Source organism: Rhyacophila brunnea, unplaced genomic scaffold (genome assembly GCF_057557595.1).
Source record: "Rhyacophila brunnea isolate RB1 unplaced genomic scaffold, BYU_Rbru_1.0 scaffold_1, whole genome shotgun sequence".
In the NCBI taxonomy this organism is placed as follows: domain Eukaryota; kingdom Metazoa; phylum Arthropoda; class Insecta; order Trichoptera; family Rhyacophilidae; genus Rhyacophila; species Rhyacophila brunnea.
In genome coordinates this window covers 5,427,653-5,443,162 of record NW_028232751.1, presented here as the reverse complement: position 1 = coordinate 5,443,162, position 15,510 = coordinate 5,427,653, and the positions used below count along the sequence as shown (strand labels likewise).

Here is a 15,510-nt window from a genome sequence, read left to right as displayed (position 1 = left end):
GTATCTACACAATTATAGATAAAACAGTCCACTGTAACTATTCTGTCACTGTTTTTTTCCTGTCCCGATGTCTAATTACTTTCTACTACCTACTACTAATATTGTTATTGTTTCTGCAGTGAGATAAATATCAACTATCAATTTCTCTGATACCTCCTTCAGAATCACATTTAGTTGTCTTATACTGGCCAATGGAAAGTTGCACATAAAACTACCAATGATTGAATGATTTCTCGAAGAACTAACAACTGGCATACAATTTAGAACATTGTTCATTATTGTAACGTTAAATACATATAATTTATACTTAAAAACTGGTAAACCAACTGGTATGTCTATTTTTTAACATACTCAGTTCGAAAACCTACTTTATGATAATACAACAGATTTAAGCAGATACCTCTTGCTAGAATAAGTGTGTTGCATTGTGGTTTTATTGTAATTATAAATCTTTTTGATGTCAAAAAGTAAATATCAATTGTTTTGTATTGTACTGTCCGCTTTCAATAACCCAGTGTTTTCAATGGGTTATTTAAATTTTATAGTTAAAGTTTACTATCTTTGAAAAAGTGCAACTATCCTTTTGCAAGTGTTAGAATTATTATCTTGATTTGTCTTGTCATCAGTGGTGTACACTTCTGGACTCGATTTCAAATATTCATCTGCTCAGACCTTGCATTATTTTTATGAAAGAAGCTATCATTGTTTTATGAATTTTAAGTCGTGATTTTTAAATTTTATATTCAACAACACTTGCATATCAGATATCTGTGACAGCTTTTTACTTTTAGCTCCAAACTGTCATATAGAACGCTTCTCTCAAAAAAAAAATGTAAAGTGTCTCACCTAGCTGTATGTGGAGGTGGAGAGACCTGTTCTGATCTTGTGCGCGGAAACCTTTCAGACTTCGGCACTCTCCCTCAAGTCAATGGACAATGGCAACTCTTCCGCTGATTTGGCAGAGATTGAGCAAATTGTCAAAGAGAGAATGGTTCGATCCATGGTTTATAGCTTGCTTAATGTTCAGTAAAACACTAGAAAATGCTTGGTATTCATTCACCCTCTTGTAGAAATGCATGCTTTTATTAAAATTAATAATATCTTCCAACAGTTTTTGCCAGTCAAGGAAGACTTTTTCCATTGTGTGATTTTGAAACCACATTACACTCACCACACGGTTCTTAATGTGGTTGTGAAGAACAAAAAAATAATTATTAATATAAAACCATATTCTTTTATATTAATTATTGCGATTGCATTGTAACATCGTTGATTTACATTGTGAAATCATACATCTCATTTTCGTCAAAATTATTATTTAAGCTAGTATTATCGAATGTGTGAGATGTAAAATTCTTGCACCTATTATCATTTCTAATCATTTGAAAAACCTGCTGAATCGTAGCCATGTAATGGGAAAAATTGGAAACTTCGTAATCATCAGGAATCATTGTCATTTTGTTTGGAGAGATTAACTTCAACTTTAAAATGAAAACTACATGATTTTTACTGTCTAAGTTAACAAGACAGAGTTAACAGAGTGGCAATACCGTAGAATCAATATCACATAGTAGAGCATCTTCGTTACATTTATTTTTATTTACAGTATTTTAAGAAATTATTATATTTGCTTTACCTTCATTTGAATTTGACAAAATCGAATTTATTATTACCAACCTAGGTACTCTTGTTTTAACATCAGCCCATTATAAAAAAAATAACTCACTTTACAAACACTCACTCACTTTAGAAACAGTTTCAATCCTTTTTAATTAAACAAACTATATTGACAAGTTTGTTTCGGGAATTAGAGTTACCTAGTTTTGCACATTTTAACAAAACACTGCTGTAATTTCAAATTTACTTTTCTAGAAAGTACTTATTTCAAACCATTTATTGTATTTGCATTTAATTAGGTACTAGGTAGAATTCCATTTTACAAAATTATATTAAATTCTACACATTGTTTTTCTTAAGTTGATGTTCGATTTATCTAATTAAAAAAACAATTTATAGAATTTAATACAATTTAATCATCATTTTTCCCCTTAAAACCTGTATACACAGAGAAAAAAGTTACACAATAAATTATTGTATAAATTGAACTGGTGTTTAAGTGGTAGAACTTCATTATAATGGTTTTGAAATAAAGTTTTCTTGTTACTTAATTGTAATTTATCGGAGTTATTTATGTTTAGTGCTAAAAACCTATCTTCGGAACACTCGGGTATAAATGGTCAATTATAAATAGCTGACCGCATGGCCCCCATATCCTAAAGCGGGCCCCCAGGCCGCGATGTTTGGCGCCTCCGCCCCCCCCCCCCCCAACTTATCACTAATATTCTATATTAGTGTTCTCCAAATGGTATTCCGTAAACTTAAGGGTATTCTGTTTATTTTTAGTGATTTTTTTTAGTTCTCAATAAATCCTGATGCTGTTAGCATCGTATAATGAAGCACTGATTGCGACCCCCTTTTGTGGTATCCAAGTAACATACAACCCTTCGCCATATTGGATAGTCATTTTTATTAGTCAGGAAACACACTAAAAATAACTATAAAATAAAATACTGCCCGTGAAACGGAGCTGCGGGCGACTTTTTTTGCTATTAGAGCAAATTTGTGGTGAATGTTTATCTCACTTAACTGGTCAAGCCACCGTGCCGGGCCCCCTTAAGCCAGGGGCCCCAGGCTAGAGCCCTGTCAGCCCCACCCGTGTTGGGGCCATGGCTGACTGTTCCGAAGATGGGTTTATAACCTGAAGCAGCTATCAACATAAATAACAAAAATGTTTCATATCCATCATAAACTATTTTTATGGGATGATGAGCTCTGTTATCAACTCCTCGGAAACCAATGGCAATAGCTTCATTTTACAGAGATTTATCAAGTCAAACTTTGTTGTCGGTTTTAGGTTGTTGCCAACTCTGATCATGCCACTACTTTCCTTACATATTATTTTTTTTTTTTCAACTTTCTAACATGTTTGCTTTATCCTTCTTTCGACTAATTTACATTCTTTCATAATATTATGTAGTTACATTACATTTCAGTTTTGTGTAAATGTAATTCATGTGTGGTAGTCTAAACGTGCCCGCTACATTTGTAATTTTTAGATGTGATTGTTTATGGTGACTTTAATAATGAATCATTAAAGTTTTATATTACCAAGGTTTACTGTGTCGGGGTTTGGTATCACATCAAATTATTCAGATGTGGCCGGCACCCAAGTCCTCGTATCCTACCTTAAGAGTATTGTCATACCGGTGGAACCAATTATTGCATACAAATGTGACATTTTAGTGATTCACCACATTATCTTCATAATATAAACATGATCAACATAATGCGTAAATAAGACATTCGTTGGCAACTCTTGGCATCCACTTGCATGACAAAATTTTTACATTATTTCTGAGGCCTAAAAGTTTTGATTTAAAAAAATCTAATATTTTCATCTCATCAGTAAAATTATGAAGATAATTCTGTCATTTACCTGTTTTGTTGCATGCACCAAAGTATCTTGTAGATTTGTTCCTTAGTTTCATTTAAATATCTTGTTAACTATGTTGTCAACATGTTTTTATTTATCATTGGGACACTGTCAATTTCATTTATCATGTGAATGATTATGGAAAAAAGGTATTTTACCACGTTTTTATTAGCTCGTATTCTTGTTTGTCCAGTACAAATTTTTTCTTGTTTTCCAATACAAATCTTTCAATTTAACTAACTTACCGACTAGCTAGACATTTGAAACTTTTAGAATATATCAGAACACGATAACAATGCATTCTTTTAATACTTTTAGCCATCTTTAAGCAGAATTGAATTCATTTTCAGTTAATTCTGTTTTGTATGGAAAGTTATTTCGGAAAAAACACTATTATTGGTTGTTAAGCGGGTCCTAGCAACTAAATGATTAATATATATGTGCGTTACTATAGAAATCAATATGAATTGTCAAAATGACTTTTCAGTATTCAGTATTTCTATCAATTACAAAAAAAGTATTTATTAATACATAGAATTGTCAAGTTTATATGATTCAACAGAAAATTTAAAAACGTTTTAAATAAAAAGTTCTTTTTATCTTCATATTATTTCATTTCATGAAGCTCTTGATAGCCCGTGATGTGTAAATTCAAATGAGATGGTGGATAAAATGGTGGTTATGTATCCTTTAATGTAGATGAAGTACTCTTATGCCTTACTTAAAGTTATGGATTGATACGACCCAAAAAATTTGATAAAACAAATACATACCTTTTGAAATGGTGAATTTAAAGAAATAACACTATTATCAGTATTCATTATGTTTGTTTTTATAAACAATAACTTTTAACAATCATATTGTCCCATCGAGAAAATCAATAAAAGTAAACAGGAAGTTATGTCGAAAAGTTATTTCATGGCTTAATATTAATTCATCCTAAAAAAATCTCGAAAGTTAATTATTTTTTAGAATGCCTTTCACACTTTCAGATATTAACCATTTCTATGCCTCATGATATTTCTAGGGCAGTATCTGACAGGCTGCAGATTTTTAACGACACACATTAAATGTAGTGCGAAGCTCTTACTAAAATCCCCATAATACCGATAATTTGTGGCTTAGTATTTCATAATTATTCAAACAGATGTCAATGTGTGCTTAATTTTTTAGATTATGTCAGTCAATCGATGGTGGCTAGTATTTTGATAAATAACTCTCGAAATTTGTATGTGCGGCCTGTCAATCGCGGCTTCATAGAGCGAAAAAACTCGCTGAAAGCATAGAACCGGTTAACTGGCTGTCAAGCTTTGTAAATGCAAATGGGGCTAAATTATTTATTATCAACTGTTATCATAGGCATTTTTATTTAGTTTGTAATCTTCTTGTTCTGGGTATGTATAATTTTTTGTCATGTTCTTTAATTTAAGCGACCCTTTTCTTGTCATTAATACATTTTCATGTTGGCGTATTATTTTACACAAATTTCATACTAAACGACTACCATTATATATACTATATAATTCAAATTTTAGGAAAATTAATTGTAACAAGAAAATAATAAAGTATAATTATGTTAAACCGTAATGAAGAAAACCTTATAAGTATTCAGAAAGGGAATATTTCATCATTTTATATGAACATTATTATATTGATTATGTAAATTGGAGTATTTTTCTCTCTCAAGAAGTGTACTCATGGTGGTTAATTATTGTTGCTACTATTCTGATATAATAATAACAGTTTACTAGAAAAAAATTATAATTGCTTAATAACTTCATATGCCAACAGGTGTCTATGAAAGATATATTTCCTTTTCGTATTAACATCAAATTAATATATTATCTCTAAGCTAATTACTAAAAGCTTCTAACATTAATTAATATTTTTGTTCAAAGTAAACATAATATAGTAATTTTATTCATTAGTTTTAATATAAGCAATCAATAATAATTATAATTGGTATTTTATTTTTGAATATGTACTCTAAAAATATACAACATTCACACATTGAAGATTAAGCTAATACTTTTTGTAGAGAAGAATTTTAAAGTTGCTTGCTATCTTTTCTAATTAATTTTTGTTGCGTATTTAATAGCACGATTCGCTATTTTTGTACAGAGCAACAAGCCATGCTTTGAATAATAAAAATATAGTTTTTGCTTTTCTCTCTGTATGACGAACCTTGACACTGTGATTTTGACGCCACAGTATCATCATGCTTCTTGTCTGGATTACCAATAGGTTACCATGAGGTGGTGTCAAAATCATAAGGTGGAGCTTCCTATTTAGATGGATACAATGTATTCTTTAGATCGATGAACTAATAGTTTTTTATGCTTTTCTTCTGTTGTAGGAATTACATAACAATTCTTGCGGAAGTAGCAATCAATCATGCTCAAATACCGAGTCAACCCGCGCATCGCACAATGGAGAGTCGAGTTCTAGAGCACACGTGGAGTGCTCCTCCTCTGCCGCCGAAGAGGGCGGCGACTCCACCGAGATTGCTCTCCGTAAGAGGCAGTATGTAATGAGGGAGCTGGCTGACACCGAAGAGAACTATGTCAACGATTTGAAGATGGTGTGCGAGGGTTACCTCACCCACATGCGCGATCCTAATTGCAGCGTACTTATGCCAGAGCCTCTGCGCATGGGGAAAGACAAGATTGTGTTCGGCAACATCGAGGCAATCTACGAATGGCACAGGGAGTTAGTATTTTGTTTTTATTATATCCTTTATCTTACTTATCATCAAATGACTAATTTGAATCATCCAAATTTTCATAACCAATCGTACAATATATTTTTATAGATATTAAACAATTTTATTTCAGATGACGTAAGATTTTCTTATCTATGATTTCTACTTATACCAATTATGCCTTGAACTTCTTGTTTGCGTGACGGTCAAATTTCTATAATACTATCATGGCGAATAGAAAGGAATAATTATTATTATAACAACATTACTTTATAATTATGGATGATTTAAATTTCATTTTGTTAACACTATGTCATTTCAAAGTATCATCTTAATATTGCATGTTATATTTAATATTATCTGTCCATGTATTTATTACTTATCTTATAATAAATGCTGCGTTTTTAATTATATTTTTGCTGGCGTTTGCTAATGGACTACCTATTTCAAACAATTATATCTTCATTTAAGAATCAAATATTTTTATCTAGTCTATCACGAATTTCTTAATTTCTCACCATCATAATAAAGTTATTGTTAATTTGTGATCAAAGAGAGAGAAAGGATGTAATCACCTTGTCTCTATCTCTCTACTACTTTAGGGCAAAACTTGTCTAAAATGTGTAATTTTCACCAGTATGTAGTGCTTTCTTTACATAAAATCTTGTGTTGTTTTGTAATATATCACTTAACAGTTTGTACATAGCGTTGCATAAGGAAAAAGCTTTTTTAGTTTACGCAAGCGTTGTTAAAGAATTGCAGTAATATGTATACAATTCTACTTTATTGAATTCTAAATAATTACCTACACTACTATTTAATTATTTGTATTAATACAGGAATTTATTGTTTAAGGTTGGTAAGTATGACATGTTACCTGAGGTCTTTCAGTTGTAAGCAAGCCGATATTATGTTGTACTGTGAGAATTATGTTGCGCCATTGGGTTTCTGTCTTTATCACCTATTCATATTATGGTGTGTCCAAACCAAGAGAGCACAAATTGGTATAAAAAATCAAGAAGGCGAACCCTTTGATCTTAAATGAAAACAAACAATCTGATAGTTTTGTGTATGTCATAGACTAATGACACATAATATGTATTTATTCCTCTAGCTCCATTGGTCTGAATGCATCTTTTTATTGTAAAATCTGGATGATCAAACATTAATTTTATTATATCAGATGAATGTGCAATTCGCATTAAGTTACAACTATTCACGAAATGATTATCTTCAAGATATTGACAGATATAACATTTGCTTTTGTTATTAAATATTAATTTTCAACTTAAAAATATACTGAGTTTGTCATTGAAATAGCTAAATTTTTATATAACTCGGAAATGCTTTAAAAATACATTTATTAGACAAAATCGTATAAAAATCTTTGAAAAAAAAAGATTTGAACACACTTCTATTGCATGCTGGCGAATGCTCTAACCAGTGGGTTATTACTTCAAATGTCTTTGGTTTTAGTCAAATACATATGTTCTGAAGGTGTTTTGAATTCCTTCAACAGATTTACTACTCCCTCAAATCCTACACATTCCAAGATTTTTTCTAATAGGTTTATTTCTGAGGTTTTTTCAAGTTATGTATTATTTTCAATAAAGAAATAAATGGGGTTAAAAAAGGTATATAATTGTTTCTGAATAGTAATTTTATGCTATAAAAAGAATCTGAAGAATATTTTTGTGACTTAATGTAATTTGCACAACCATCTAAAAGTTATTAAATGCAAAGCATTTGATTTTCAAAATACCGTTGCGTCACGAAACTTTTCTCTTCTGCAGTTATTTACTAAAGGAGCTACGAAAATGCCAGAAGCAGCCGGAGACACTGGGTATCCTTTTCCGCAAGATTGAGCGGAAGCTTCACATGTACGTGGTGTACTGCCAGAATAAACCAGTCTCCGAATATGTAGTGTCTGAATACATCGACTCCTATTTCGAAGAATTGCGGCAAAAAATGGGACACCAATTGCGGGTAAATTTTATTTTATCACTACCTATAGGTATACTACTTATTAACATTTCACCATTCAAATGGTGTCGTATTTTTGCCTTACTTGTTTAAAAATCTGCATTACGTATTTAAATGACAAACATTTGAAATAATTTTTTTGCCTTCGCCATTTATGTTTATTTATTGTTTTATAACAAATGTTAAAAATATGTATTTGTTTAAAACATGACTGATCAGTTGAGAATGTCCTATTAAGTGGACAAAAGCAGCTCTGGTCTTTATTAAATGTTGTGGGATAAGTACTATAATAATACATTGTTTTATTGTAATTAGGTTAGGTAATACAATAAAAGACGTGAAATTGAAACAACCCTTTGTCTAATACCCTTTGTCTAATAATTTTCATACAAACACTGAAAAGTGAAGAAGAAACTCACTGTCTGTTACATAGAAAAATGGCATTTATGTCAAACTGGAACTTACTACAGCGATTTCAATAAGGACACTACATATGGCTCCATCTTCTATATGCAATATCTTTTGGCCAAACAAATGATTGTATGATTGATCGCCATTGTGTTTATTACTCTTTTAGATGAACTTTGGATGGAACGTGATTAATAACTATCGCATTTGTCAGTCATAATGAAGTCATCTTGAAAAGTCCAGTACTTACAACAACCTATTAATTAGTGGAATATTATGATAATGTCTATTTTAGACAAATTGAAATACTTTGCCAATATCGAACTGTTATTCTATAGATTTTGCGTTTAAGTGTTATTTTGTACCGAATTATAATTAGCGCTAGCGATGGCTCTTTAGTATGAATATATCTTTGTGTACTTTTGCATGGCGCATATATTTATAAACAATATATCTGTGTTAAAACCAGATTGAATATGAAACTGTCATTGTCATATACCTATGTTTGAATATTTTTTGTTGCATATAAACATAGTTATGAGTTATTATGATAGCATGAAATAGACCCATAGTAAATATGTCCCCGGATAATTGACCGCGACAATACTATGAGCGGACAGTATATTCAAAAAACTCTTATAGAACAATACTTGATTATTAACCACATCATAACAAATATCATTTTGATAATAATGATTCCTGTGTCTAGTTTGCAGACAATTAAATGAATTACAGCAATTAATGGACATTCATTATAATCATAGTATCCTAGATATTATGTTTCGCATACTCGGCGTGAATAGACTATTTAGCCACGGCTGTCTTTAAGTTCAGTTGATTTAATTTAGTGGAATTGTTTGTTTCAGCTCTGCGACCTTCTAATCAAGCCTGTACAGCGCATCCAGAAATATCATCTGCTGGTGGGTGACGCCCTCGCGCATTCTGAGAGAGCCGGTTGCAGTACGGGGGTACTACTTGAAATGCGACAGGCTGCTAGCATAGCTTCTCGTGTGCCAAAAGCTGCGAATGACATGATGGTAGTTGGCCGACTGCAAGGCTTTGATGTAAGTTAACTTTAGTAATACCACATAATATTGTAAAAAGTTCTCTTTGAACCCGATGCATGAACTGTCACAAATGCATAAGATCAAATTATTGCATTGGTAGATTCTCACAACGATCGTCTGCCCCAATATCAATATAATGTAATAAAAGTATAATATAAAATATATATATATATATATATATTAATTAGATTTTCATTCATCTGCGTCTGATATGTTTTTACTAAGGAAACTTTTGAATTCGAAAGCATTATCGGTTTTACGAAATTTACGGCATTGTAGATTAGTTTCATCCATGAAAGCAAAGTTTGGTATAAAGAAAGCAGTCATTATTGAATAAAATGAAGCACCAATTATAGGATCAATTGTAAAATAGATAATACCATTAGACAATAATCATAATGAAACGTGGAAGAAAACAAGTATGACAATTATTTACAACAAACGCGGGCTGTCAGTGCAAGCAGCTGTCAAATTTGGCAATTGATTTGTTCAACTTATGGTAGAGAGGCATTCGGTGTTTGGGTTCAGTCAGAAGCTTATACAACATTTGGATGAACGCAAATCATACGTTTCGCACGCCATCTGGCGTAAAATCGCATTCGAAAATATTGGTCGATGGCCTATAAGTGGTGCCCTGTTTTGTAGAATCTCCTTTGAAGAGAAATGAGCTTAAGCTGATACTGAGTCTAAGAACCGGTCACACAATGGGTAAAAGATTTGATGTCCACATGGGAAGAATCGATTCGCAGCTGTACGATAAATGTGATGTTTTGGAGGACATTGTACATATAGCGTTACAATGCCCTAAATATGAACGGCACAGAGTACAGCTGCGAATTGCGGATATCTTTGAGAATGTCGACGAATTGAAAGGCGCCCTGGCGGTCGGTAAGACGGAAGAGCTTAGCAGAACTGTAAAGTTCTTTAACAGAATTGGAGTGAGGACCTGATCGGCGGATCCCCTTCTAGAAGAGATAAGGCGCTATGACAGCGAGTCGCAGTCAAAGTCTCGGTAAAATCATAAAAAAAAAGATTCAAAAAATTTAAATAGTTATTCATAAAATACGATTTATCAGCTTTTTTTAGATATACAGAAAATATAATATAATAAAAAATAATTACACATTATTAAATGATAAAAGCCTTGCAAACCTGGGTTCATTGCAAATGTTTTGTTTTTCAAAGTAACATGGTTTTAAATTATTAAGTTTCTCTGACAGCTCAATTACAGCTAATTTCATTCGTGGTATATTGATGAACTAATAGGTACTGTTATGATAACATTACAAAAATTGTACTGCGTTAAATATAATAAGATATTTTTAAATGTCGTACTTTTTTGTACTCTAGGGAGGAAAGCGTTAACTAACTAATTTTTATTTTTATAGGGAAAAATTACTGCTCAAGGAAAATTATTACTCCATGGCCCTCTCACCTGTGCTGATATTTCACTGCCGGAAGTTAACATGGGCAAGCCACGTGAATTGCAGGTCTTCCTCTTTGAACAGAGCATCATTTTCTCCGAGGCGTTCGGGAAGAAAACTCAATATACCAGCCCCTCTTACAATTACAAGGCACATTTGCAGGTAATTAAGATTATATTATTGATTGAAGTAATTTATCGGTGTATGAAACATAATCTCTGCTGGGATGATGTCAAAAAACTTTCATGTGTTACGTTATGTCGTTTGGTTTTTTAGTCATTTCATTAGGCACAGGTAAATGTTCTCTGGTTGGTAAATGAGATAGTGATGTGTTTTCAGGATATCATAATATTGCAAATGTTTATCGTAAAAAGTCAGTAACAAAAAATAATACCTACATTGAAAATTCACCATTCATAAAAAAAAATTAAATTCGATGTTTCTTTTATACAAACAGAACCATTACTTCTAAACACATAAAATGGCATATTGGTAATCATTTAAATGCCATTTTTATTCTTACATAATATTATGTAAAACCTTAAGACTTGAAAACAATATATCAATTTAATCATACAGGTGTAAAAACTGTGTTTGATTTGTATCCTTTGTCTTTTTTGAGCAGCCTATTCCCTTCTATATCCGCTTTGGTTTTCTAGCACATTCTTTAGGAACCACTAATATAAATCACATTAATAGTATCAGAATACATGCTGATATTACAAATTACCTGGTCAAATAATTAAAAAAAGAACAACGATGGCTTGAAGATACAAATGACGATTGCATATATTACAGGTGAATAAGATGACGTTGCATGGTGATGACAGCGGTTTCACACTGCGGTCCACTGATCCTCGAGGCCCGCCCCTCGCCTTTATCTGCAGCTCTTCCGAGAACGAGCGCCGCAAGTGGCTCAGCACCATCACCAACATCCTTCAGACACAGAAAGATTTCCTCAAGGCTATCCAGAGTCCCATAGCGTATCAGAAGGAACAGAACAAAGATTCATCTATGTGAGTACACCGGTTTTAGGCGAACCTACTGGATGATGAGTAAACCTTTTATATCGATAATGGAGCACTCTGTGCACATGTTTATGATAGGCTACGGCACACCCTCGAGCCGCACTACATATTATTAAATGTATATCTAGACATGAGACATTTTCTTCATTTATACTGTACATCAAGTCCTGATGTCTATACCAGAGTTGTGGCGTTGGAGTGGTGGGTAAAGTGACCTCTTATCACATCTATCTATTATGGGGTGTCTCTTATGATATCAGAGCACAGCTATGACATATATTCTTACTAGAGCGCCGAATATTGCATTACGATGGTGATGCTGTGTATTTTGCGGGAATTTTTGTTGCTAACTTCTTAAATATATTAAATTTAATAATACTAGGTACTTATAACAAGTTTCATTTTGAAAATAACTTCAAAAATACTCCCTAGTATTATCATAAATATGAAAAAGATGATTGAAATTTTTTATTTGCGGCAAACTATATACTGGGCTACATTTGAGGTTAGCATCGAAAATTCCCGTGAAATAGACGGCACTACCATCGGAATGCGCTATTCAGCACAGCGGTCGGTATATAGTATGGCTGTGGATCAGAGGCAACCGTCACATCTAACATTTAGGATACTAAGAGTGCATGAACTGATTGTTAGCTTATAACTTTTTGACGTAAATTTATAAATAATACGTTTATTTTTTCACTTACCTCTAATATATTAGCATTTAATATAAAAAGCTAACTGAAAAAGTATCCAATATAATTTTGTGATTTGGCAGCGAGTGGACCACACTAATATTATATTATTCATACTGTTTCCGCTGTTCCTTAACATTTTTTTCTATTCTATTATATTTATAAAAGGTTGTGGTCTTACAAAGATTATCTTATTCTATAATTACTACTGTCTTTATCAATCTACACTCTGTCTACTTAACTGTATTGTAATGACACACCTAGATAATAATTATTGTCTAGTTAACCATGACATTTACTCAATTGCATTGCATGTATGTAATCAAACTTTTCAGCAGAGTATGATTTAATATTTTTGAACAACAATTATTGAAAAATATTTTGTTCAACAAAAACCTCATCTAATAATTATTACATCAAACTCTGTGGACTAAGTAACTTCAATATTATAATCTTATATATATTGTAACACTGTATATTATTATAAGTAATAAATAACGTGGGTAGTATTTATACCTAACACTCATTCTGTCAACTAATAATCATGATTGCTGTTACTTCAAATATTGTAGAATGTATTGATGTGTAATTGGAAACAATATATATTGTATTAATTATCAATGATTGAATTAACATTCAAGTAAATCTAATACAGGAGACTTATAAAGGACCTATTTTATATTCACAAAATAATCATTATTTGATAAGATTGGTTAGATTCTCACTGAAGATATTTTAACTTGTGGGTTAAAATAAGAATTTAAATCATCAAGTTTATCATATTAAACTATCAAGCGATAAAGACTTCTTATTGATTTCGTAAATATGTTACTCAAACGCCATACTTACGGATTATAATATTATTCATTGTTTTGAAAGTTTGCTGGAGAGATGACTAATCTAACTAAATTTTAAATCATTTAAAAATGTAAAAGACACGCTTTTACTATATCAATCACTTTTAAGGTTGTAATTCTTTCTCACAATATTATTCAGTGGTATTATTTTTTATATAATGAATATAATAGTTTTATATTTTGTTTTTTTTTGATTCCACATTCAGAATATTGTTTCATATTCATATCACGGTGGTAGGTGTACTATAACCGATAATTTAAAAATTATATACCAACTGCCTAAAAGCTTCTTGTGTTTTATATTATTTGTTCTGTTTCTCTGACAGGAAGCTGCAAGAAACAGAAATCTTTAATTTTTTTAAAACATTAGTTATATTCTTTCTCGGGCTGGATTATTAAGCGCGTCGTGGGTGACCTTAGTGTACTCCACGAAACGCTGTTAGCTCTCCGACTGAGTAATATTCATACATCCTGAGTAAGCTTTTATGAAATAAACTAATAAAGTCTTTTAAAATAATATAATCTTGTATTATTACAATGAACTGATTAATAAACCGATCTTTCTTTAAGAAATGAAACTTCATTTGATAATATTGAATTGATTTATTTTCTCGCAAACTTTTGAGAAACATCTTTACGTAAATCATTCGAAGCTGTTTTGGTAGATTATTTTATATTATATAGTATATTTAATCACCTCACTAATTTATTAACACTTTTTACTATACTTTTACTAATACTGTTTTAATAATATTATGTACTTCATCAAAATTCAGTAGTTATTACTTCATTAGTTTCTGTTATTTATTTACTTTCAATGCATTAATTTTTTTTACATGTTATTAAAAGATATGGCTACACCGGTATATTACTTTTGAACATTTTAAAAGAATTATTTTGTGATAATACATGTGCTAATTTTAATAAAACCATTGTATTGTATGTCCTTTTTGGAACAGAATTTAAAAACAATTCTTGAACAAAGTATTATTAAGCTAAGTATGATAATTATATTTATATATAGATTTACACTAACTTAAAGCCAGTACTAATAATCATTACGTAACTTGAATCAGTAAATTGCTACAGCCCTCTACTAATTTTTTTGTATTTAATATATACATATATAATATCACTCTTGACAGTAGTTATAATTAATCTGATAACTGCAATATAATCAGTGACGTTTGTTTCAAACCAAAGATAACTTTTAAGTCAAGTTAGCCAAATGTTAGGGCCCCAGAAATTGAAGTGTTTCTGTTATATTTAAAAATGTTGTCTGTATGACGTATCCGGAAATATTTTATCAAAAGAATGCATAAAAAATTTGTGTATTTATTTAGAATTTAATGCTAAATCTGTCTATTCATCTTTCAACAATTTTCCATTATTTCCGCTAATGAAAAAATTTAAATGGACAGAAGGGCAAAATATTGTTAATCAAATGGGCTGATTATGTTTTTTGTTATTCTATGAATATGATATTATTAGGCCGAGGTGACTGTGTTTTACATGTTAATTAATGTTCTGTGTCTAAGATAAGTAAGTACACCGTGGACTAAAAATATGCATGCGACTATTTGACAAGCTGATCAATTTCATGTGTAATGGATAAAATTGAAATGTGATTACGTCAAATGTATTTACCTATTCAAGTTACTTATACAGTTACTAGTACACTGTACATGTTATACTTATTGTTGATATTAATATTTATGTTTGGTGTAAGAAATATTTTTAACTTGGCGTAAATATATACATGTCGTATGGCTTTCTGTTGTCGTTGATGTTTTACTTGCGGTAATCAACAGATCTATCTGCAAAGTCTTCTCCGCACTAGTATGAGCTTTTGTG

The 15,510-nt window shown here is 31.2% G+C and overlaps 1 protein-coding gene across 2 annotated transcripts in view; it reads left to right on the top strand.

Annotated features, from left to right (window-relative positions):
* trio (trio Rho guanine nucleotide exchange factor) overlaps window positions 1-15,510 on the top strand; it is a 627,840-nt gene that overhangs the window by 592,928 nt on the left and 19,402 nt on the right. For both annotated transcript variants that reach the window (XM_085940798.1, XM_085940792.1), the window contains 6 exons: window positions 905-991; window positions 5,850-6,202; window positions 7,988-8,180; window positions 9,452-9,649; window positions 11,041-11,238; window positions 11,875-12,092. In XM_085940798.1, coding sequence (XP_085796924.1) covers window positions 905-991; window positions 5,850-6,202; window positions 7,988-8,180; window positions 9,452-9,649; window positions 11,041-11,238; window positions 11,875-12,092 — 1,247 coding nt within the window. The remainder of the gene's footprint in view (window positions 1-904; window positions 992-5,849; window positions 6,203-7,987; window positions 8,181-9,451; window positions 9,650-11,040; window positions 11,239-11,874; window positions 12,093-15,510) is intronic.